General features: G+C 43.3%; 3 protein-coding genes across 3 annotated transcripts in view; 2 read left to right on the top strand and 1 right to left on the bottom strand.

Annotated features, from left to right (window-relative positions):
• The first annotated feature begins 253 nt into the window (after positions 1-253).
• Positions 254-1,311, top strand: LOC6553121. The gene has a single exon (XM_001979049.2). The coding sequence runs from the start codon at positions 254-256 to the stop codon at positions 1,280-1,282; it is 1,029 nt and encodes a 342-aa protein (XP_001979085.1). The 3' UTR covers positions 1,283-1,311.
• Positions 1,312-4,285: 2,974 nt separating this feature from the next.
• LOC6553122 (hemicentin-2) overlaps positions 4,286-26,054 on the bottom strand; it is a 35,406-nt gene continuing 13,637 nt past the window's right edge. Inside the window, exons 2-7 of the mRNA XM_026983824.1 lie at positions 17,764-18,068; positions 14,614-14,684; positions 10,485-10,645; positions 5,568-5,776; positions 4,829-4,934; positions 4,286-4,497 (exon numbers count right to left, since the gene is read on the bottom strand). Coding sequence (XP_026839625.1) covers positions 4,382-4,497; positions 4,829-4,934; positions 5,568-5,776; positions 10,485-10,645; positions 14,614-14,684; positions 17,764-18,068 — 968 coding nt within the window. The 3' untranslated portion in view covers positions 4,286-4,381. The remainder of the gene's footprint in view (positions 4,498-4,828; positions 4,935-5,567; positions 5,777-10,484; positions 10,646-14,613; positions 14,685-17,763; positions 18,069-26,054) is intronic.
• Positions 21,729-22,656, top strand: LOC26526263 (keratin-associated protein 5-4). Its single transcript, XM_015154977.2, has 2 exons — positions 21,729-21,837; positions 21,899-22,656. Exon 2 carries the CDS (start codon positions 21,911-21,913, stop codon positions 22,265-22,267), a length of 357 nt encoding a protein of 118 aa, XP_015010463.1. The 5' UTR covers positions 21,729-21,837; positions 21,899-21,910; the 3' UTR covers positions 22,268-22,656.

Below are 26,054 nucleotides of genomic sequence, written 5' to 3'. Positions count from 1 at the left end.
AAGACACTAATTTTATTTATTTTACTTTTCATTCAACAGACATTCAATTTGTCAAGTATTTGTTAACTAATGTTATATAATGAGAATTTATATGCATGCAATCCCCAATTGCTCCAAACAATCGCCATTCGCCCATAACAAAATATGTTATCGATAGATGCGTATTTAACTCTCCATCCCTGGCAACTGCACGTTTCTTAAGAAAGTTTTTCTGGACAATAAGATAATAAATACGATAATTGGCAACACTACGATGGATAATGAAATTTTTTACGATCATGTCTTCCTTTCGAATGATGAAGATGAATTACTACTTATTTACAACGATGAAGGGAATTTCGATGAGGAGTATTTCCTAATCTATGATGAGGTCTGGAAGAACGATGAGGAAGTGACTCCAGAAGACGATTTAGCCGACGTCGAACACTACGCAGTTTTGATGGAAGTAATGGACACTCCTACAATGCACGTGGTCTGGGAGAGCGAGGAGGAAATGGCTCCAGAAGAGAATTTAGACGAGGTCGTAGACCGCGATTCGATGGAAGAAATGGAAGAAATCGTCACTTCCACAATAAACGTGGCAGATCTATTGGAGGAACCCCTTCTCTTTGATCCAGAAGAACTCACGGTCAATGTGCCCGAAGATATCGCATATTCGGGATTCTTTGCTGGGCAAGGCGATGACTTGAAGAGTTGCGATGCCAGCTACAAAGTGATCGCGTCTGAGACTCTTAGCCATTCTCCTGGAGAAGTGACCGAGGTGACAGACTTTATACGTTATCTCAACCAGGACTTCGTCTTCCAGGCATACTCGCCGCCATCGATCCCCAGCTTGCATACTGACCATTGTCCTCATCACGGCAAATCCTCACCAGACGTCTTCTGGTCCGACATGGAGGAGGTGTCCTGCATCCTGCTGCGTTCGGCAGCCGCCTATATGGACCCCCCCGCCCATGTCAACGACGCTACGGTGAGTTTTGTTGCCAGGGGTCTCTCCTTGGCCAAGGGTTTCACAACTGAAGAGGGAATTTCCCCAAGCGGACAGCAAGGCATCGGTCGCCTGGTGGCCGCCATTGTCATGGACAGGCAGTCGTGCATCGTAATGGCATACGCCGTGATCCACCTCGTTCCCCAGACTATGACCGACGACAACACAGGCGAGTTGATGGGCATGGTGCTCCATAACGTTATTCGCGGATTCGCCATCAACGACCACTTCCGCCACATCATTATCGAAAACAGTCGGTCCTTTCTTTTGGCGGCGAACCAAATTCCAACCTAATAGTTTGGATACCCATATATATTGGTATAGTTCAGCTGACAACCAAAAACTGAATATAATAAGTAATATATAACTGATATCCTAATAATTTTCAAAGTGCATGCCAAATTTTGTGAATTAAAATGTAACACGTATTTAGGTTTTGTTTTAGAATGTTATCAGATATGGGTTTTTAATAATAGAAGCCATATGCTTATTTTACATCAATCATATAAAAATGTTGTAAAGATAAAAAGAAAATCAAAAAAGTCCCTTCATTGAATTTTAAAACTGTTTTATTTTTAAGATTTATGCGAAAAAAACTAATGATGTTCTGTGTCTTTAAAACAAGGAAAACTAAGCCAAGCCAATATATATAAGTTTTAATATTCTGTCAACTAAATGAATGCTTAAAAATGTGGTTTGCATTAAGAAATGTTATATATTTTGCAGTTTTGCTGTATTTATTTCAATCTAATCTTACCAATCCTTGTACTTACCATTAGAATAATAATAATAAAGAAAAGCCTGTTTTAGTTTCACCTCAATGGAAAGACTTCTTTAAGTTATTCAATTGTATTATTTTATTGTATGTAATGCAATAAATTTGTCAGTTAAAGTTCACATAGTTCTTAGTTTCGTTTACATATGTATATGTGTAAGTATTTTTGTTATTAGTCGGTACTTAACAATAAACTTTGCTATATCATGAGTACACGTGTGTTCCAGTGTCTGTCTTTAAAAAGTAACGTCCACACCTCTGCGAATTTGGGACTTTTGCGTGTAATGCGATTTATTTACAATTAGTCGGGTGTTGATAATTACACGAATGGAGGCTACACGTTAATCGAGCTGATGGAAAACACTTAAGAGCTTAGAAATGTATTTTGATTTCGATTTGTATAGTACTTGCTATGGTCATATACGCCGCTTAGGTCTTACAAACTTTCATTGTTTAACATTCGGTTTTATGGGGTGTCCAATAGGCTGTTGCTGGCCTTTTGGCCGGAAAATAAAAGGCTGAATATAAGTGTCAGGGTTGGGCGCTACTCGGGGTGGGTGTGAAAATGGGTGGGTGGCTCAAAGGTGGTTAGCCGCAGACCGCGAGCATTTGATGCATGCAAGCCGGAATGTGTTAATTGTCCACACCCGTGAAAAGAATCCCTGTTAAATTACCCCCACCTGCCCGCCCGCTGTAATATTGACCGCAGAAATTTATTTCCGCGGCTTTTTCTCGCCCGTCTGCGGAGCGTGTTTGTGTTGGCTCACAGCTGCTTGCGGTTAACTTGGCCCGGGATCAATTTGTTGAGCGCTCAAAGGCGGGAGCATCAAGTATACGCAGGGTGTGACAGCCGACGCCTTGGGACAATCGCACACATAATTAATGCCGCTTTGAGGGCATTGTTTGAATGGGAGTGGGAGTGGGAGTGGAAGTGGGTCTGCACCTAATTGCAATTAAGTTGACGCTGCAGCCTCACTTTCCACGTACATACAAATTGAGGAGCAGAGACAACTTTAATTAATTTCGGGCGATTTTTATGGGATTTGCCGTGGATCGGGGGAGTGTGTGTAATTAAAAAGGACGTTAAGTGGATAAATAAATACGAGCCGGGCCTGCGGGTTGGCAATGCACACGATGTTTACATTTTGTCCGTTTGATTCGTTTTATTTATTTCTTTGGCCGCCTTGCGCCTTTGTCTCCTGTCTCCTGCCTGCTGCTATTTGTTTATTTATTTTATGTATTTATTTGTATCGTTTAAATGCAATTCATTAGTGTTTGGAATACGTCTCTGGTTGGATTCTGCCATTTATATTATTTGTATATTCAATTAATTTACATTTTGCTGAACGATTTCGCAATGGAGTTATATACAGTTCGCGATTCAGTCCGCTGAATTCAATAAATTTACTTTCGTTATCAATTAAATTGTTTTTGCTTGCCGGACGTCCATTTCGTCCATTCCGATCAATGAGTGTATTTGCTATAATTTTTTGTTCTTACGCAATATTTACTTTATGAATTTTGGTTTTTCCCGCATGTTTCGAGCTTGTTCGTGAGATAAGAGCACATAAAATAGAGTTCCATAAATTGGCTATGCAAATGTTTGCGATGTGCCAGATACATCAGGAGTCCGAGTATGTGGGTGTTATGTTTGCCAAAGATAATGCTGAATAAACTCCTTGCAAATCATTCAGAACTTCTACGATCCCTGGGACGGCCTATGCCATTTTTCAAATTTATTGGCGAAAGAAGTTTCATTTCCTCTGACCAGAAACGAGGTCAGAGTCTAGTATTTGCTAAAAATAATAAATATTCAAAATTGTCCGGCATCCGTGAGTGAGTGAGAGAGAAATAGAGAAAGAGAGAATGAGGAGGAGGAGGAGGAAAACTGTGCGAGGAGTGCGGGAGATATGGCTAATTGAAAAGTTCAGCATGTCGCCACATAGGAAGGAGACTGCAAATGTTGTTCCAGACTCAAATTGCCATGCAAATGCATTCGAGTTGCATTTTTCCAAAAACGCATTCGTTTGATGGCAGGAATTTCCCAGAACCCGATCCCTCTTCCTGCCCCGCTCGCCCATGCGGTCCGAATGGGTTCAGGATATCGATGCAATTTCACATCGGACTGCATAAATATTTACTGTTATTCATTTATGCAAACTTACTCGGTATTTTCCACAAAACATAGGCCCCGCATACGCCACTCCCGCATCGGAACCAAACCGAACCGAACCGAACCGAAGCGAACCGAACCGAAAAACCAAAAACCAAAACAAAACTACGTAACAAATTCGGTTAGGACTAGGGGCTTACTGACTAGTTTGCTTAGAGCCGGTAGAACTTACGCTTAGCTGGGACTCGGGGTTCTCGAAAATGCCTGTCTTTTTCTGGGATACGGACTCATCCTCTATACGTGTATGTATTGGCTATTAGTTAGTGGATAAAATCAACTAGCTTACAACATGCACTCGGTTATTACGTTTTATCTCTCTGTTCTTCTCGCTTTTGCTATTTGGTTTTTACTTTTACGTTGGCAGAGTGTTGGGCTTCCCATCTTCTCACTGTCTAGTAGCTGCTATTGCTTCGGCCATTCAGTTTGGCTTGCTGGCAGTGACATGTCATGTGTGGTGGCCCACTCCGATGAGGATGACGCTGAGCAGGAGCGCCAGGATGCTGAGGGCGTAGGCCCGGGTGGTGGCTGCCGAGGAGGTGACCGCCGAAGCCGACGATTCGCCTGGGAAAATGCAGAGGCAACAATCATTTGTAACTTCAAGGGCATTGGGTTAGATATGATTTTATATATGAACGGTCGGTATCTTTGGATAAAGTATTATTTATACAATCGTAAAATTAGTTTCCTTTATAATTTGTTGTCCATTCAATAATAATAAAATGTTGTATTAGCCTCATTATGTCATCAATACCATTACTCACAAGTATTTAACTTGATAAATAGCGACATTTCAAGTTGCATCAAATGAACTTCTATGTGCAGTACGACTTTAATTTCTATATTTAATTTGTAAGGGAAGTTTTTGCGAGCAAATGCCCGGACTGCAACTCACCATTTATTATGTTCAGCGTTACGGTCGCACTGGGGCTATTCGACGGGCTACATGTGTAATTGCCAGTATCGCGCTTCTTGGCCGACTCGATGATTAATGAGCCAATCTGCAGGAGAGAAAAACACAGGCCCACTCAGTTACGGTGCTCGGAAGCCAAGGAAAAGTTCGGAAAAGAAAAAGATAAACACAGTCGGTTTTTACTCGGACATGGGCACACGTATTCCAAATATCGAGCATGTGCCGGAACTGACTTTTTGCCCCGCGGCACAGGGAAGAAAGTTATGGCCAGGCAATTAGGAGAAATGCGACACAACTGAAACTTTGCGAAACAAAATTATAATATTTCTCGCTTGCCAGCGGCAGCCAAGAATCCATTCGAAGTTGAGTGTAACTAAATTAAAAAAATAACAAGGGAGCAGTTGTCTTTTGGTTCCGGCCAAGTGGAAGATGCTTTAAGCTACAGAGCGAATTTGTCTTAATTGCAGTATGATAAAACAATTAAATAAAACTATTTAATTTATAAACATAAAGGTGATAAAACATTAAATAGTTTAAATCAATGAAATTGCTGGGCAACTGAATAATTCTAAAGATACTATTATGGTATCTATAATACATTCTAATGGCTTTATTACGCAAAGTAATTGGTTAGTTTATCTTTTCTCTTTCTTGGTTTGTGCTTTTCAAATTGAGTAATAGCTACAAAAATGATGTCCATTTAAGTAAAATTGGCACTTACCGTGCTCTGACCTTCGCCGGAGGCCTCCGGCAGGTTCGGATCCAGTTGCGTGCGGTGGCGGCGGGAGTCGGCCGCCAGCTGCTCGGCGCCGTGGTACCACATGATGAACGTGGGCGGCTCCAAGGCGCCGCGCACAATGCAGCGGAGGACCACGTTGCTGCCCGCCTTCACGTAGCGGTCCGGCTCTCCCAGGATCTCCGTGCGGGGAACTGCGGCATGGGAAGAGAGTAGAAGAGCAGTGCGCATAAGTGGAAGTGGCAAATTCGGCGCTTCGAAATTGTGTCATTTCGCTAATCTATTGAATTAACAGCTACGAGTCACGTCGCACACGTAAATCTGGCTGTGGCAGGACGACACTCCGCCTCCGAAGAAAATCCACTTTTCAATTTTTCACTTACTGATTCCAGCTTGAACTACACCCATCCCCAGACTGCTGCCGTTTTGGGCACCGGGGTGATTTTTTGGCCAACAGACATGCACATGCATAACAAACTAAGAGTTCTGTCAAACAAAAATGGAAGAAAAGCAGCAAAAAAGGCGGTGAATAGGGAGCGCACACAGCCGAACAAGTTGGAAATGTTGGCGCATACATTTTCACACGACCTTCCCCCCTCCTTCCCCCACTACTGCGGAAAAGCGGGAAAACTGTGCGTCTTCATTTGCTGGGGCAGCGTGGAGCGACGTGAGCTTTGAAATTTGACAAAATCACGTATACGCCGAGTTTTCACTGCTGTTACACAAAAATGTGCAAAATGAGTGCGCCGAGAATTTACACAAAATGCCCGACTATGCCCCAGAGTATCTGTGTGTGGGCTTCTACATGGCTGTGTAGTGCCAGTACGTACTGTAGTCGGGGAGCACGCGCCAAGTTTTGGTTTGACACCAAACTGTGTCAGCTTGTCAAAATCGTCATGTTGTTGAATGTTAGTTTTCCAGCAGCTTGACTGGAGATGGAGATTCGCGACGAAGCAGCAAAAAATATGCCAAAAATTTACTAGAGGTATACTACGTACTGCGGCAGCTGAAGCAGCAGCAAGTGCAATGTTATTAGCAACCGTTCCACTTTATCGCCGACGCAACTTTTATCTGGGGATATCCACCGCCCGGGGAGGGAATAATTTTCCAGTCAGAAAATTGTGACACTCTTATGGCTCTAATTAAGTCGAGGATAGGGGGCCTGATGTAAAAGCAGCAGTTTAACATTCATTTTCCCAAGTACAACAACGTGGAACCAAAGACACTAGAATAAGTCGCAGCCCTATAATTCCCAACTAGTTCTAGTGAAGACTGTAAGGCATGTCTTCTAATTTACAGTCACAAAATATTTCAAGTAATCTCTCTAACCGGTCGAGCAGTGAGTGTATGTGTAGTGTATGTGTTCTTGAAGAATGTTTAACTTATTGTTGGAACACATAGTTATTTCCGCTTTTAATATTTGTTAAGGAAACATATTTTCTTGTAGCCCTATAATTCCCAACTAGTTCTGGTGAAGACTGTAAGGCATGTCTTCTAATATTTCAAGTTAATTTAATTTTTTCCCAATATTTCAAAAAATGTTGAAATTTCTCGTTGGGACTTCTAGTAGCTGATTAATGAGTATCTCATGGTCGAGGATCTCGACTATAACGTTATTTAAAGTTATTTATTGCATTGGCAGAGTTAAAGGTATGTGATAGTCGAGGAACTCGTCTACAGCCTTCTCTCCTGTTTTTCTTTCTTTGAATACCAATTACCAAATAAGCTGCAACTTCGCTTTCTGAACCCTAAATGAACCCAGTGAAAACTTCGATTTAGACGTGACCATAAGACACATTTTTAATTTAATTTCAATGACAACATCGACTCGGAACTATTATGCTTAGTCTTTAGAAGTAATTTAAAAAGAAAATAAGCTAAATGAGAGCCGCAGAAACAGACACAGAAACCAGAAAACTTTGACCACATTTCGGGAAATTCTCCAAGCACAAAGAGAGCAGAAGTGCGAAGGGAGGGGAATTGGTTAAGAGTGTCAAGTGAATTGCAGCAACTTAAATTAATTGAGTTTATGGCGAAATGCTTTTAGGCAAATTAGTCGAGAGGCGGTGCGCAAACATCACAGGGAAATTGTCACTTTTGATGGCGAGATAAAGTGCGATCCCAAAAAAAATAATAAAACCAAACGAAAACCCCAAAATTGGCTTTGGCCATACAAGATTAGCAGCAAATTAAATAAGACCAAGCCATCCGAGAATGAATTCGAAATGAGACGGGGAATCATCGACCCTGGAGATGAGATGATCTGAGCTGAACAGAAAGCGAGTCTCATAAAACCAAATCTAGTTTGTCGTTCAATGATGCAGAAAAAAATATATTCATTCATTCATTTGGCATTCATGTGTGCGAGTCACTGTGGGTGCGAATGGTTTTTTTCTCCTTGTCAGCCGCGAAAAGCTCTCCCGTGGATGCGGATCATAAGAATAAATCAGTAGAGTTGCCCGGGAAAAGTTTAAAAGATTATTACATAAGTTTGCAGCTAAGCAGACTTGATGTTTTTCGGGGCATTAACAGCGATTTGGCTCCATTGTGCTGCCCATTTCGGTGACCTAGAAACTCGAGTAAATGAGCCAAAACCAAAGAAGCTGACATTTTAACCGGCAACAAAGCAAATAAGGATCCCTTCCCAGTCCCCTCCGCTGTTAACATAACAAATTGACCGAAAACTACGAGCCTATTACCCCAGCTTCGCTCTGCATCCGAATATGGCCCAGAAATCAAGCAGCGGGCAGGCAAAGGCCAAAGCCTCAACATAAAATCCATTGCCAAAGACTCGAATCGAATCCATTCAGCGCCAACGGATGGTGGTGGGTCAAGGCGGGTGATTTTGGGTGGCCTGGGATGCTTTTGGGCGGTGGCAGTGGGTGGGGAGTGGGTGGTGCAAAAAGCGACAACATGCAAAGGGGGTTTGCGCAGACAAAACGATGCAATAAATACAAATTACATGGCAAAGGCGCAAAATCAGCCAAGCAGGGCGACACCAAAAGCAGACTGGGAGAGCGGTTGCAAAAAACTGGCAGCAAAAACTGCAAGGGGGTGCTCCAGGGTGGTGAGGAATAGGTGCTGCCGATAATGGTTATGGCCAGCCGAATTGGGAGGAAAGGAGCAAAGGAACCGGAAGGACCACGCACACCCAAATTCAACTTCAAACAAACAAAGGCCGATTGGACCTCGCCGGGGAACTGGAAATGGAAATGGCCATGGATGGCCAAACGACTGCAAATAATGGTTATTCAGAAAGAGACGGCGAGTCGGTGGAGGGAAAAGATTGATCGTAGAATCCCTGCCGGGCATGAATAGAAATCCTTTATGCTTAAACTTGTCGTTAGATTAACGCAAATGTGGCCGCGCATACGAAATTCAGATAGGCGAATATTTCTGGCTCCAGATGGATACCTGTTGGCTGCCACGCCCTGCGCCCACTCCCAATTTCTTAAGCTAACACTAACAAAATTCGATCTTGAGCATTTTCGTAGTTCAACTAAGAAAGCAAGCAAATGCCTTTTAGAATTACTCAAAAATATATTTTTAAAATGCCCTGTTAAAAGTATAACCAAAATATTAGAATTGCAAAACGAACTGCATTGTTGGAATTTGTAATTCAAGTGGGGTATACCCTGAATACATATTATGGTTATCAAGCAGACCTAATTTAACATGCTACATTTCAATGTTTTCTATTTTATTTCAGTTTCACGAATTGAATCTGATTATTCCCAGTGGACACGCACACATGAGGTTTGGCATACATGCGCAAGTGTTTAGCATACAAATTAGCTGAGCCGGAAATGCGAAAATCACTTTTTGGCAACACCATTATCCAGTCTATTGCCCTTGCCCTCATTTCTCCCTGCTCATCCCTCGATTCCGCATGATGTGTCCTTTTTTGCCGGCAGCAAGCTCCTCGGGCTGGATCTCCATAAAACCAAAGTGTTAGTTGGATAAAAGAAAATTCAATTTGTTGGCTTCAAATGCAAATTGACTTTTTACTTTCACTGCCTGGCGCTCTTCTTTTCGTTGCCATCTGAGCTGGGCTAAAATGACCTTAAATTGTCAAAGAATTTGAAATGATGGTGTAATTCTGGCCGAAGGACGTTGTTTCTCGTAAAGCAAACCCCCGAGTTGCAGCAGGCATCGTTTCAAATGAATGCATCCGTGTCATAGATAAAATCCGGATATGAAACCGAATTCGAATCCGAATCCGAGACCGAATAGCCGTGGCCCAAAAATATTCGCACTGATTTCCGCGTCATAGCCCCAAGCAATGCGGTTGTTATTGTGCCGGCCAGATAAATAATGTGAGCCAGAGCCGCAGCCGGGAAATTTCATATCAATTACAGGGCCCAGAACATCCTCCGATGCCCTCGACTGACATTTACATTGTTCATTTGGCCTGCTGATGCTGTTTCTTCCGGTATGCAAACATGAAATTTAATTAACTTTTTACTCGGTGCTCGGGTGTGTGTGTGTGTGTGTGTGTGTTTGTGTGTCTGGGAAACCAAAACGAAACCAGAGCCCTGCACGTAAAAGTTTTCTCGTTAAAAAACTTGACTGACCAAAGAAATGTTCCGTCTGTGTGCTCTGCTTTACGTTTTTGCACTCGTTTTTCGAGCATTTCAATGGCCAATGGTCAGCAGCCGCAATTTGAATGCAATTTAGTGAGTAATTTGAAATGCAGTTGCCGCATGAAACATGCAAAGATCTCAGCCCATGTGTGGCTCAGCCTTTTGTAGGCAGGCTGAAAAGTTTTCGCATTTGCTGCCGCTTGACCTTTGCCCTTGCCACCCGCAAATAATGCGCTTAACTCAGCCGCAGCGAACTCATATTCATAAGCCCTGGCATTTAGTGTTCATGTTCACGGTCTTGGACTTGGACTTGACTTACCCACAACTTGCAGCTGGACACGGGCGCTGACTTTGGGCTCCGTGGAGACCTGGCACTCGTAGGAGCCGGCATCCCGGGCCTGGACGTACTTGATTTGCAGGGTCCAGTACTTGTCCGGCTGCTTGATGGCCAGGAATCGCTGGTCGGCTATGAAGACGGCCCTGAAAGCGGTATGCAAAATTGGAATTAGTCGCAAGTTATAACTTTTAATTTAGTTTCAGTGTTCACAGGTAAATTGCAAAGTATTTCCAGCCACACTTGTTGCACACGCTTCAATTGTGGCAGTATTGGCACTGCTTGTTTGCCAACGGAATTCGAGAGTATCTTAGCCAACATACTCAGCTCTGAACAGTAACTTCAGAATTGGTTCAAAACTTATTTCCTTACACAGAAGTTAAGTAAATGTTGGCAAGTAATTTTGTGCGGGAGTCTTAATTAATATATATCACAACTAATTACTAAAGCTGCAATGAAAATCATATTTAAGTATGACGTAGTTTTAAGAATGGCAACTCAAAGGTCAGGGAGGAAACATCGCACAAGCTCAGCCTGGAGAACTGAGCCACACCATTATTGTTTGTTTGAAAAGCCCAGGAAGCCGGCAACCTGAGTCCATTGGACTGACTTTAAGCATCCATGCCACACAGCATAAATTCTAAGCAAACGAACAAAAGCGGCATACCCACTTAGCGGAGTCCCCGCTAAGTCCGCTACTAATGGCCACTCAAAAGACACTTAAAGTTATTTAGTTGCGGCATTTAAGCGGAAACTAGCGAAAGAGACGGCGAGTGTTGGGGGAAAGAGTTGACAACAAAGTTGCGTGTTTGGGGCAGGCAGCATGCAAATGTTTTTGTGCGGGGAGCGGCCGAAGTCGGTGGTGAAATAAGTTGCGTTTAATGACATTGTTGCAATATTTTCGTTCCTTCTTCCTAGTTGTGTCCCCTTCGGGACTCTAGGCTCCCCAATTGCCCCCTGCACTTTGCCTAAAGTGCAAAAATGTTTCCGTCATTTGGCTAAAATGCAGCAAATGGCCACGCCCCCTGCACACATGCGTTGACATTGCTTATTATGTGCCCCAAAGCTTGGAGCCTCCCCCCAGTACCCAGTACCCAGTACCCAGCACCTCCCCACTAACAAGTTTTGATGGTAAACCCAGATTAGACCCTTGCGTTTTGCACTCGTAAAACTCGACATTTTATGACTTTTGCCATTTCCTCGGTGTCCTGTTGGTCCTCCCCACCTAAACTGTGCGCCCCGCGCTGTATTTCTTATCAAGATTTTGTAGTTACTTTATAATTTTCATTTCATTTTAAAGTTTCTCAGCTCTTGACTCCTCCTGGGCTCCTGCATTTTGTTGTCCCCTATTTTGCTGCCACTCCTTCTGCCCGTATTTTGTGGCTTTCCACGGTCTCTCTGCTCGTTTTTCAAGTACTACGGAGTGACCCGACCCGGCATGAGTTACCATTTGCAGTTTATTGTTGTGGGGGAAGCTGTATGGCGCTCCTCCTGCCTTTCCAGGCATATAGGCCACTTGAATATTCCGCTTGGCTTGGTGCACGCAAGAGGTGCTCCCCAAGTGGGCTAATCAAACGCTTGTCCCAAGGAATTTTAGGTCCACTTGAATGGAATCGGGATAAAAACCGTAAACTAAACAAATCTTCTAAATGCGGTAAAAATATTTAATATATTATCGCTTTGTAAGTGCAGGCTAAATACTTCTTATTTATTTTTGAAATAAATAAGATGTTAATAAGACCTCCGTGGAATATTTTGAAGGGAATCGGCTTCCACAAGGGTGCGCAATTTCCGCAGGGACTGCTTGTGAATATGATAGGACGACGTTTCGCCGGATTGTGGGTGTGGAGTCCTTGGCTTTAACCTCAGACGTATCTGCCAAGATTTCCCCCCGCCGGAGAGTTTCATTTCCTTCGCTTCGCTTATCGCATCAGGGCTTTTGCTGCTGCTTGTTGCGGTTGCCACTCGGAGAATCCCATTAAGAGGAAGCTCATCTCCTGCTGCACATGCAGCTCCTGCCATATGACGCACATCGCCGCTGCGGTGTGTGTGTGTGTGTGTTCAGATAAGAGATAACAAAGTAGCCGAGAAACACCTGGCTGGGTAATTACCTCGACCGCCGCCCGGGCATTAAGGCTCCTGTAGCCGCCCTTTCGGCCAAGTAATCCTTCGTGCGAACGGGTAAGAGGAGGCCATAAATTGAGGAAAGCATGTGTCCAGCAAAAAAGTGCCCAAACAAAAGACACCATTGCACGTGACATTTATATGATAGTGTAAACACATCATTTGCGCCATTATACAGCACACTAGCAGTGTCGCTGGCTAAAAGTTTTTGAAATCTATTCCCATTATGTTTGATATGCCGGGGAACTGCTGGCGAAGGACAAACAGTTGGGGTTTCTTTGAGCGGGCAAAAAGAAAACTTTCTAGATAAATGTGACAGAAGACATTGGAGCAGGAAAGAACTCGATGCACACAATCAACTGGCAGCAAGTGCAGGAAGACCGACTTGGCCCGCAAGAGGCGGTCGGCAGAAGAGGGGAGTGGCACAGGGGCACGGGATCTTCTTCTGGTGGGCACTGCAGGAAGCAATCAGTAAGGACACTATCTCAGCTAAATTTCAATGCTCGCCGCCCAGCCATGTTTGTCTCCAGCCAGTCATTCATTTCTGCCCAGCCATTCAGCCATTCATCCTGGCCAACACAGATACTCACACACACATTCGCACAGAGACTCCCATATGGGAGCTACTCCGCCAGAAGGACAAACAGGCTGGCTGTCTTATCTAATGTGAAAGGTTCATTGGTTTTACTTTTCTATCAAAGTAATAAGCTGGAAATGTTTGCCCTGCCACCCTGCATCACAATCCTTCCCGAATGGCAAACGTGGCTAAAACAGAGAAGGATGTGAAGATGCACAGAGAAATAGTTTGGGGTCTTCATGTACCTACTACTTGTAAAGTTATTTATTAACCTGATTACAAATTATTATACAAACCAATAGTTATATTGGTTATATAACTAAATAGTAATATTTCATCTTTAATATATACTTTCAAATGTGGGAGTAAAGTACATTAAAATTATTGATTGCATTTTATATTTGAACTGTAACGTAATACACTTATACTTAATTGTTGTCGTTCGTATCATGTTCTAATTGATTTAAGCATTTATTTTATTCGTATTTGAGGACGTATGCAGTTTTTGTTTTCCAAGTGTGAAATAAAAGACGGACGAACCAACAACAAGCAGACTCAGAGACAGTTTGAAGTAAAGTTTTTCTGCATTTGAGGGGAAGGAGGTGAAAAAATTCAATGAAATTGCACACTTGCGTTTCCGCTTGGCCTGTCATACAGGAAAAACAGGAAAAGGACATATCCACATCCAGCATCCACAACTCGCATCATTGATGACACACCTGCAACTCGCCCTCTTCGAGGACACGCAGATTGAAATTGAAGGGGCTCTTCGGCAGCTTCAAAGTTTATACTCTTAATTCATTTTGTTGAAAAGGGTTTGTCTCAATCGAATTTTCGAAAATATCGGAGGAATCAAATTGGGCAGTCTCCACGGAGTTCTGGGAATGGATGTTGATATAAGCAAACGTAACGAACAAGTTGGGAGTGTATAATTTCAAGAGTCAGAAGTTAGCCAGTGAATTGGCTTACCGAAAAGTAGAAAATAGTAAGAGGCAGCACAATGTGATTGTTTCATATTTTAGCCCAAAGGGTAATCATCCGGGTCATCAGGGTCATTTTCGCCACTCATGATATTTTAATTGGCACATAGCATTACTGTCGTTCATTATTTTAATGCAAATGTCCGGAATGTCTCAAACAGAGCAATCAGTAAATTACCGCTGAAATTGTATAACTACATCTGAACGAGCGCCAGATACAAGAAAGGCATTTGAAATCGAGCCTGTTAAATTCACTAATTACACAAATATTTGTGCTCATCTGTGAATTATATCGTTTATGCCACTGGCTTTGCTGTGTCCTCCAGGCACTTGAGAATTTCCAGGGATATTAAAGAGAAAATTGATTTGTAATTGTCAGCAGATAGCCGTCCAGCCTCGATTTCAAATGTCTGGCAATGAGTTTGTTAATTACCTGTCAACGGTCAAGATGTGTCCATCTCGCAGACGAATCCAGGACACAGATTTGTTGCCCAGCTGTTTGACCTGCGGGAATAAGACAAGCAAATTGGTTTATAAATGGGATTGAGGTTGATCAAATATTTACTCTAGCTGCTTGTGATTTAAATAAAAAGGGGCAATGTAAAACTGATGGAAACCACAGTATATGACATAATGATTTAATACAGCAAGCGAAACACGCATAACATCTTTTTATATTTCGGATTTTTATAGCATTTAATAGTTTAAGGAATATATAATTGAACTGCTATTTTTAGAAGCAAATGAGCAAATCTACAATTATTTTCTTTCAATACGTTATAAAGTATTATACTTGTTTGTTGTTCAAGATTATTTGTTTATGGCCAAAGTCAATTTTTGTGGCCTGAATTTTGCCCTATTACTACGAAAGTGTCACTTGCCAATATTGGTTTTCGCCGTTGGAAGCTGGAGCAGCTTAACTGGGCACCCCAACCGAGATTAAACACCCCATCTACGGTGTAGACAGTGCGCTCCATTAGCGATAAGGACAACCTCCTGTGACTAGGACGTCCACACGGGAATTGCTCAACAAGTGGAAGAGAAATGTCAAAGTGCCGGCGCACACAGAGGCAAGTAAATTACTGCAACCGAATGCAGATGGGCCAGAAGTTGGTAAGTGGGGTCCAGTGGCCTGCGTGGCTGCCCACAGAAACTACATTGAAATGTAATTAAATACCGAAATGAACATGAAACCCGGCCGACAGATGGACGATGGACAAGCGCAGGAGCCGCCGAGGCTCGCAAGTAGGGGCATCTGCATCGGGAACGGCATGTTTCAGATATTATCGAAATGTGTCGTAGTTAGTAAATCTAAAATGCATTTATAGGCGCACGCAGAGCACTAAAACGATTTTGTCCATTCGACACTTTGGTCCTGGTTTGGTCGGGCACTCTGGTTAGTTGTAGTCCTCTGCAAGTGGATCTACGGGTCTCCCTAAACTGTGTAGAAGCTGTCAACGCCCTGTAATTCCGTTGCAAGGACGAGCTCATTAGGAGCTCGTTGCATGCGTTGCACTTAATTGGCCTCAGCCTGCTGCACAGGCGGATTACTAATTTAGTTTGGGTAAAATTCCGATGCCGAGATTACTTTTGATGGCAACGACATCGAGAATCAGTCCAACTGCAACTCCACTCGATTCGAGTGCGCATTCTTGGGCGGACAAAAGTTAAGCTCCGACAATTACAAATAAGCTGCTGCTTGGAATATTTCAAATAAGCCATTTAGCCCAAAAGGATGTTCTACTCCACCTGATGTCATCGAATGTCCGGACAAGTGAGGCCAATTTGAAAAGAAGCGGACCGAAGAGCAATCTTTGTCTGGCTCCTGTGCTCGTCCACAACCTCGTCTCCTGCTCCTGCTGCTGCTCCTCCTGTGTCCCTCCTGGCTAAGAGGACTCACTCAACTGTGGCACTTAATGCAGCATTTGAACAGAGAATGGAATGAAAGGCTCCCGGAGAATGGAGACCGGCGAAAGGAGCGCCGAGCAAACTGGGCGTGTCATCCTGGACGGGCATAAAGTGTAAAGCCAACGACGAGTAATTGACGAAAATTGAGATGCGAGCCTTATACTTTTCATTCCTGGATCGGGAAATGATGGCTGGGCTGGTGGAGGTGTTATGGCAGTCTAGGCTGTGGGTTGCTGAGCTCGGCGGAGGAGCACTTAATTGACCATGACAACAAGAAATTAACATTGCTCGGCTGGAAAATTACAGAACACCGAGCGCACGGACTCCCTCCCCAGCACATCGCGTATTAAATATTTCAGCCGCGATTAATGCGAGTTTTCCAATGCTTTGTATTTTACCAGGAATTTGAGCTCCGAAATTGCTGTATTCTCGGAATAACTTTGGCTTCGAATGAGTTGCAAAAGCCTCTAAGACAGCTTGGCAAATTGGATGAATTCAGCTTGAATTTAATCTGTCTGCTTTTGTAACGAAAAGTAATATATTTTCCTTGTTTAATCTTTAATCCCAGAGGGCATTTGATAACAATAATGTTGTCTCTGCCGGCAATCAACACATTTGTGTTTGTATTTCGCCTAATCTTCAAACAAATGTCTGAGCTACTTTGAAACACGATCACACCTGTCCCAACGCCCAAATTAAATAAATACTGAATAATTAGCAACACCTGCCCATTGGCAAATTGGTCACGTAACGTGGCTGACCTAGACTGCGAAAACTTGGCACCCATTGCGATGCCATAAAACTAATTTGCTGAAATTTAATTTTCACTTTTCGCTTATGCTAAATAAAATATTTACAACTTGTAAGCAAACAATTTGCCCGACTGCGTGCCTCTGGCGCTGGCTTTTCCCCCTGACCCTGGCTTTTCCCCCGATCTTTCCGTTGACCTCTAAACACCTGCGCAAACAATGGAAAAGCGTGTGAGAAATCGCCTGAGAGCTCCTTGGCCACGTTTGTTTGGCATTTGTTTTTGAGCCTTGCGTTAAATACTCAGACTGCTCCAAAGTGTTCCGGGCATCCCACAAATATTTGCGCAATAAAATTTAATGGGCTTTCTATGCGGACCTCAGGCAGGTCACGGTGATGAGGGCAGTCACAACAACAATAGTAGTAATAATTACAAATAAAAACACGCACGCACCTCCGCAAAACAGCACGCAACTTTGTGTGCGAATGTACAGGTGGAGTCCCCTACGGCGAACAAAGTGTGTGGAACCGGAATAACAAAGCTTTGGTGGTTAGCCCGGACTTTCAAACACTTGCAGATATTTATGACCGCGTTCTGTGCCCTATTTCTGTCGTTTATGAGATACAAAAAGTGTTTGCACAAAACTAATAGCTTAGAATTTTGTCGATATTAACTGCATCATTACGAATAGTATAAACGGTTCCTAAAAAATGTTATCTTGGTTTTATTCAAGTTTAAGCACTGAATTACTGTATTGTAAGCTGTATGAATTTTGCAGTATAAAACATAGAATTAAGTTTTAGGTGGGTGTAGGCAATGACGACTGTAATGGAAATATCGCAGGCATTATGAATTTATTTTTCTGCAGATTTAGCTCGTTTAGCTGGGCAAATGGAGATGAAATGACTTAGCTGGAGCAGCACTCACCCGACAGGGCAGATACGCGTGTGTCCCGATCTGAGTGGTCACATTGGAAGTGGCATAGCCATCCAGATAGGGCTCCACGAGTCCCGATGTCGCCGACAATGCGGATGCCTCCGGCAGCAGCGAGGACACTTGAGCCAAGCTGGAGAACGCGGTCGCCGATGATGGGTCGCCGCTCTCATCGGAGCTGATGGCCGTGGAGGCTGCCGATGACGATGAGGACGAGGTTCCTGCTCCCTCTGATGTTCCTGCTCCGGGTCCAGATGCCCTCCCGCCTGCCGCCTCCGCCGACGTCTGTGAGTGCGATGCTGAAATTGATTTGGGGGCGGCCCAGAGAAGCGGGAGAAAAAGTAAGAGGAAAGTGGATTTCTTGTTAATCGAAATGACAATTTTGGGCTTCGATTTCAGCAAGGCACATGTCACGTACATGGCGCTACTGGTTCGGGTGTTTGTGTTCGGGAGGAGGACATTTTGGGTGGTCTGTGTTAGTTGATTGGGTATTAAAGCTGGAGGCAAACATCCTGCTTTAATTTGCATGCATGTGTACATGTCAACATGAACGGCGGGAAATACGTTTAAACGCGCGATGAACATTGCTTGAATTTAAGTGTTTCTCTGCTTAATAAAGTAAATAACTCCTCAGTTTCCCTAACTAAATAATCCCTTCCCACCGCCTTGGCACACAAAAAGCAAATGTGAAACCAGCAGGGACAAGTTAACATCATTTAACTGAACTGTAGCAAATGAGTGTATGGTGTTTAGGCCAGATTCACACGAAACCGCCAAGTCAGGAGCAGGCGAAGCAGGAGGTCTAACCACACTGGCCGTTCAAGTGGGTGGTGACCACCTCTGCATCTGATGGCGCGTCCTGCGGCTTCCTTTCCCAGCCGAGCTTCAGATACACACTCGTACTTGTCTGTTTGGCAAATGCCAGTTTTCGGTTTCAAATGAATCAATGGCCTTTAAGTGGCTGGCGGGAGACAACGTCACCATCATGATTTTCACACCGCAGCAAAGTTTTTTAATGAATGCCGTTCATTAAAATTGATTGTTGTTTGGTGGGCCGGTGGGCCGGCGGGCGACCCCATGCTCTCGCCCCAGTGGGCCCAAAATTGTCCAACGTCCAACGTCCAAGGGACGCAGCCATGTCGATGAGTTGGCAGAATGCGGAAGGTCCGCTAAAACGCATGCTATTTGCTGAATTGCCAATTAACTGGCAATTTCGGCTGAACCATCCGAACCATCCGAACCGAGCCAGAACCCCGAATCGCCCCTGCTGCCAACCAAAGCAATTGATTTCATCCCTCTGGGCCTTTATTTCTGCCCGATGACTGAACAATATTTTCGGTATCACATTAATTTTTGGCGGGAGCTTGCTGGAAAGAAGACGGCTTTCGAGTTTTGACTTTGACATAATTGCGCCTGTCGCTGGCAGCTTCATATTCCTCGCAAAATGTGGAGTTGGATCGTTTCCACAAACCAGTTCTTAAATGTGATACATATGCAGCAGGCTCGAGGGACAGTCGATTAAAAATAGCACTTGAATAAATATATTCTAATAAATTCAAATATATTCTAATAAATTCAAATAAATATATGATATGACCAAATTCTCACTGTAAGTAAATAGATATGTGGAGAGAACTACAATCATTTACTAGGTATATAATAAAATAAAAATGTACAATCAATACAATATTTAAAAAATACAATCATTTACTAGGTGTATAAAAGAAATAAAAATTTATGACAAATGTTCAGACCGACTACCTAAATTTTTTGAAGCAGAATATGAAAAGTAAAGCATCTAGAAGTTGATTGACGCATAATGGAACGGGTGCCAATGTATCAGCACTGCAAATTGAATGACAAGAGCGTGTGGTGTGCATGTGTAAATCGTCCAAATAGGTACCAACCCGACATACCCATGGCAGAATTTGTGCTCCAATTAAAACGACGAATGTAGCGTAAAATCATTTCGAGTTTGACAACTTGCACGTCAATTTAATTGGCGCGAGCCCTTGATGGCCAGAAAGGTGGCAATGACAGTGGCAGTGGCAGTGGCAGTGAGTTGCTGCCGCACGAGTATGCATAGCTGAAAACAGCAATCATTTCATCTATGCCTATTTTTGCCCCTCAGGATGGCACATCTGCTCCACTGCTCCATTGCTCCTTGAACTCCCCGAGCCCCCGATCTACGCCACTGACAAGGGGGCGGGGCCACGGCAACAGCCGGAAAAAGGGAAATAGTCGGGGAGCTGGGGAAATTGGGCGGTGGAGGACGCAGGCGTAATTGACAAAAGGTTTCATGCATTCAATGCCGCTGCCAGGCTCGTTGTCGCCCTCTGACAAATACAGCGCCCAACTGACGGCTCGACACTCCCGGGCAAGTTGTAGGACCCGGCCAGAAGGACATGCCCGCTGGCAACCCACACTCGCACACACTCGCGCACACTCACACACACTCACTCACAATCAGCGCAATCGACACGCAAAAATTGGAGAGAAACGCGCTGAAAAGATCAAAGCCGTTCAATTGTCAGCGTCGCCAGCTGGAGGAGCTCCTCCACTGCGGATGTGGGTGTGGATGTGGCGATGGATTTCGGGGTGGTGATTTGTCAAAGCAACCTGCTCAAGGCTGCCGCCTCCCGGTTGCCGCCCAAATGTTTAGCTCAGCTTTAACCAAATAAAACAGATGCCAGAAATTCGCTTAGTTTGCATTTCGGCACGAAGCTGTTGATTAACGTGTGTGGCTGGAGGAGGCGGGAATCCCAATCAGGGAAACTGACAACAAAAGTGAAAACAAGGACGACGGCGAATTGAATCGTCTCTTTGTCGAGCTCGTCTCTATTCACAGAATCTATTAAGTTCATATTTTATTCGCGGCGTATGAGTAACATAACTGAACCAGATAAAATAGTTAAAAGAAAGTCTATGACAAACGACTTTTAGTCGGCCCAATAAAGTGATTGTCTTGGGAAAATGTGGTTAAGCTGTAATTATACCCGTTACTCGTAAAGTAAAAGGGTATACTGATTCGTTGGAAAGTATGTAACAGGCAGAAGGAAGCGTTTCCGACCATATAAAGTATATATATTCTTGATCAGGATCAATAGTCGAGGCGAACTGGCCATGTCCGCCTGTCCGTCCGTTTGTCCGTATGAACGCCTCGATCTCGGGAACTACAAAAGCTATAATGTTGAGATTAGGAATGCAGCTTCCAGAGACATAGTTCGTTTCCAAATGTTGCCACGCCCACAAAAATTGGAAAAAAACTTTTTGGCACGCCCACTTCAACGCCACAAATCGTACAAAACTGTCACGCCCACACCTTTGAAAAAAATTGTGATATTTTATTATATATCTTCTAAATTTCTATAGATTGCCTAAGAACTTTTGGTCACGCCCACTCTAACGCCCACAAACCGAAACAACTGTCAAGCCCGAACTTTTAAAAAAGTATTTTTTTTTTTTTTTTTTTCAAATTCTACGATATTCCAGAAAATGTTGACATTTCTCGTTCGCACCTCCACTAGCTGAGTATCGGGTATCTGATAGTCGGGCAATTCTCCCTTGTTTTGACTCTTTTTTTGCATATTTTAATTTATAACAAACACAATTCCGTTAGACATATGTTAACTTTGTACGCTGATTTAGTTATTCATGATTTAATTTAAGCTGGGCGGTATGCCTCATAATTTAACCGAATACATTCAATTAAAACTTGAATGACTTTTTGGGAATAATTAATTAGCGTTTTTGCGAATATTTGCTTAGTGAGAAGACGACTTAAATATGTTTTTTAAGGAGTGCGTAAATAAAAACTAAGTGTACTGAATTAAAAACAAACAGTCACATCTAAGCACAAAGTTTATTCCAAAAAAGTTTTTAAGACATCTGCGAAATAAAAATGATCTTCTACCTCTAATTAACCCTAGTTATTTTTAAGTAGTTTGACATTTCGCCTTAAAACTCAAACGGAAATGTCAGCAGAAACTCATTTTGTAGGTAAATAGTCACACGGACACACACAAATCAAATTCAAGCCCCGGGCTCGAGATCTCTGACGGGTTCAAGGTGAGTGGACACCTGTCGCGCACTTGGCCATCTCCCACTTAATAGGTACTCCCACTCACAGCACGAATCGAAGATGTGCAGCCCCTGCTGTGGATCCTGCTGCGGACCTTGCTGCTCCCCCTGCTGCAGCCCTTGCTGTCCACCGTGCTGCAATGACTGCTGCGGGTCCTGCTGCAGTCCGTGCTGCGGACCCTGTTGCAGCCCCTGCTGCGGACCCTGCTGCAGCCCCTGCTGCAGTCCTTGCTGCACCCCCTGTTGCACCCCTTGCTGCACGCCTTGCTGCAAGTGTTGCACACCCTGCTGCGTGCCGTGTTGCACGCCCTGCTGCACCCCCTGCTGCACTCCCTGTTGCACACCTTGCTGCACTCCGTGCTGCAGTCCGTGCTGCAGCCCCTGCTGCTCCCCTTGCGGCGGCTCAAAGTGCAAGTGATCCACGGAAGCGAATTCGAATTCGGATTCGGAGGCAGAAGCAGAAGCCAGTCGTCGAGCTCGTTGGAGAACCGTCGGACCCACCTGCTATTACCATCTAAGGCAATCATACACACGAAAAGTCAACGGCAGAGCAAAGTTTTCGGGCCCCCGAGGAGTGGGGATATGAGAATGTGGAGGAAGTGGAACCATCTGCTCCCGGGGCCATGTTAATGAAGACACAGATTAGACAGCGGGCCCAGGTAAAAGTTGGTCATCCCCAACTTATGCCAGTTAGTGCTGTGTAAAGTTTTTGGCCTCTTCCGAAAATTAATTAAAATCAGTTTCAACCTATGTGACACGAGCACACTTACAAAAGAAATTACATTACATGCCAAGCTGAGTCAACTACATGGCTACGAACTCTGAATGTAAACTTGCCGGGGAAAAGTAATTATTCCAAAGGACGTTTCTAATGGTAATATCAAAACTTACTGAAAGCTTAAAATTATTAGCGGGATTCCAGTGTTCTTGGCTTCTTGTTATTACTCACTTCTGCTTTGTCTTATCACATTTTACAAATTGTTACAGAACATCCTGCCATCAAATTTCTTTTGCTGCGACTAGAACAGTAACAGCTAATAAGTTCAATGGCTTAAAAATTCCAAAATTGCTTGTTGCTTTATTCAAAGAGTAAAAGAAATTCGAGTACAGACTTTTCAAAAATTTGTCCTTCCCGGAAGTTATTTACACACAGGTGGCGCCAGCTGCCACAACTTTGCATACTTTAATTAAACATTTTACAACACATTTCTCAGGACATGGCCTGCAGTCCTGGGCTACGAGTAAAAATAACTTGTGATATTCTGCTGCGGCAGTTGTTTAATCATTTCACTCGATAGGTTTCCAGGCCCGCCGGCCATGGGTTTCCTTTTTCTGTAGTTTTCCAGGGCAATGTGAACTTAATTAGGGGTAATTAATACTAGAAAAACACACAGGGACACACAAAGGGCAAATTGGAGTGCTTGAGGAGAATCCAATGCTCGCACTCGTGGGATGAAGTGACCCTGGTCTCAGGCCCATCGAGGATCTCGTCCCTGCGACAGGAAATGAGTTTTCAAAGGCCGGAAGGCAGCAATTATGGCAGTCGCTTTGTGTGGACTGTTAATTGGTCTGGGAATCGACGAGGCCGACGACTTTACGATATTTCATAAATTGCAATTTTACGATGCCCCAAAATTGAGCCCTAACTGCAGGCTCAACCTTGAGATTTGCATATCCTGGTTGTCCTTTCCGATCTTATCCCTGGGCCACAGTTCCCCTGCTGCTGTTTGTGTACTTTGTGAGTGTCGACGTCATGTAACGTGGCAAATCCAATTTGGCCTTGCCCATTGGGTGGAATGGAGCAGCAGCAGCAGCCCTCCGCCTGCTCAATAAACCAAAAGAAATTTTCCCTCAGAGGAAGAGGCCAAAAAGGACTGCCTTTGGCAAATTTGTTACTGGTCTGGTTGGTGCAGCATTTTTTGAGGGATGAGGTGCAGCCAAGAAATGGGATGAGGCCAGGTGACAGCAGAGGTTCATCCTGTGTGCAGGTAAATATTTGCTCTTCTGTGACCCAGGGCTCAATGAGTTGCATTAAATCCACTTCGAGGCCTTGAGCTGCGTTAGATGCAGATAGTGGTTTATACAAAATCGCCAGCAATACCATTATCAAAATCAAGCCAATTTTGTACGGCATTTGATTAAAGCCGGGAAAAGTTTACATGTCATTATCAACCTTTTGCCAACTGTTATACTAGGATATACTAGCTTCCCTGAGAAGCATATAACAGGTAGAAGGAAGCGTACAAATATATATAATTGATCAGGATCACTAGTCGAGTGGATCTGGACATGTATCTGGACATAGACGAAAGTGTATCTCTAAATATTGACACGCCCACAAACCGACCTAAACTGTCACGACCACACATTTAAAAAATGCTTATATATATTTAATTTATTTAATGCTTAGATTTATTTAATTTTATTATTTTTTTAGGTACGTGTGTGTGTATCAATATTCGCTCTTCGAGTAGCTGATAGTCGGGAAACTCGATGTAGCGTTCTCTCTTGTTAATTATGCATCATATAAACATGACAGCCGATATTTGGACTGCTTGCAGCAATAATATTTAGCCAGTTGTCCTGATTTTAATGCATAAATAAATATTTGTGTTAAAATGAAAAACCGCAGGCTCAACCCACGTATCCTGCATTATATTTACTGAACAAATGTAGGTGCTGGAAAAGCTGACAGGCATTAGATGTCGTTTAATAGACCCTAATAGTCTGTGGTATCGTGTCGGAGTGACTATCAAAAACACACATTTTGGACCGCCCGCTTTCCGTTGTTCTATTTTCCCACTTTCCCATCTATCAATTATGCAGCGCGGTCGGAGGGCAAGGGGCAGGGAAATTCGTTTTTATATTATTATTTGCTTTGCAAACTGTCAGGAATGACCGCAAATGTAGCGGCGTCGGCTGGTGGAAAATGCTTTTCCGGACGTTTCAGTTGCATTTATCGGTTTGACATTTCCAGTTTGCTAACTCACCAGCAACACGAGATGTTTTATGAAATAGAATAGAATAACAACCATGGCAGTTTTTCATCTTTCTAATTAAATTTTACCGATAGACTCGAAATCAGAACAAATATTTTCTCACCAAAGACCCAATTAAATGGGTCCGAAAATGCGTTTGATATTTCAAGCGTTAGCTGATTGATTTGTGCTCTTATCAGATATTTTTGGCATGGCTAATAAGTGCATTACCTTTTTTTTTATTTATTTGTTTTAGATCACTGGGAAAAAATGCCTAATTATTATTAGCTTTGATTATTCACTCGGAGGAACTCGACAAAAAACTAAAATACTGTTTAAAGCTAAATTCATATTATCTTTCCATACCCATTTATTTGCTTTGAATAATTTATTTATTTGTCATGTAATTAAGTGTACGTTCATGAAATATCTAAGCTTCACTACACATATGCCATTACATTAATATTATTATATATTTTTATTAGCATCGTGATTGCAGCCTAGGCGATCGAATCACAGATGTATGAACAATAAATGAATAAATGAAAAATACGAAAATGTAGATAGATATCGATTTATCTCACAATTAGTATATTAATTATTACATTTGCAGCAAATGCAGAATTCTGTGCTAATTCGCGGGGAAAAAACATTTTCAATTTGTCAGACAAAATCCGGCGTAAAATATGGAAACGGAGTGTTCGCGTATTCTGTGGGTAATAATTAATGTAACGCTCGTGTGCGGACTTTGTTCGAATGAAGTCATTACAGGAGCACATACCACGAAGTTGGTATAAATTCAGGGAAAAGAGTGGAGCATGTGGGTCATGAAACAGCTTGATATCTTTACTGCGCTCTATACCTGTGGCTATGGTTCATCCATCATTAGTTGGACACAAAAAGAGGGATTTTATGATGTGGTAATGGCAGCATAAAGGACTTCACGGCACTGTGTGTGTGCGTGGGAGTATTTTTTATGTTTTATGCCTTTTGAGCAAACAAGTTGGCGTATTTTTGAGCTAAGCTCGCAGACATAAACTGCCGGCTGGCCCTCCACTCGCCCGCAACTAAGCCACAACTTCCGCAACGTGTCATTCCAGCCACCCACATCATTACCACCCCCCTCCTCACACACACTCTGCCACACACTCTGCACACAGATACTCTCTAACACACGTACGGTCAGGACTACTGGCTGTACGTGCTAAGTTGTTATGGCGCTCTACG

The sequence above is a fragment of the Drosophila erecta genome, unplaced genomic scaffold (genome assembly GCF_003286155.1).
Source record: "Drosophila erecta strain 14021-0224.00,06,07 unplaced genomic scaffold, DereRS2 tig00000000-arrow-pilon, whole genome shotgun sequence".
Taxonomy (NCBI): domain Eukaryota; kingdom Metazoa; phylum Arthropoda; class Insecta; order Diptera; family Drosophilidae; genus Drosophila; species Drosophila erecta.
This window is presented reverse-complemented; position numbering and strand designations above follow the sequence as displayed.

Excerpts from the sequence above, each read along its gene's own strand:
- LOC6553121 (XM_001979049.2), top strand. The coding sequence starts at position 254 with ATGGATAATGAAATTTTTTACGATCATGTCTTCCTTTCGAATGATGAA.
- LOC26526263 (XM_015154977.2), top strand. The coding sequence starts at position 21,911 with ATGTGCAGCCCCTGCTGTGGATCCTGCTGCGGACCTTGCTGCTCCCCC.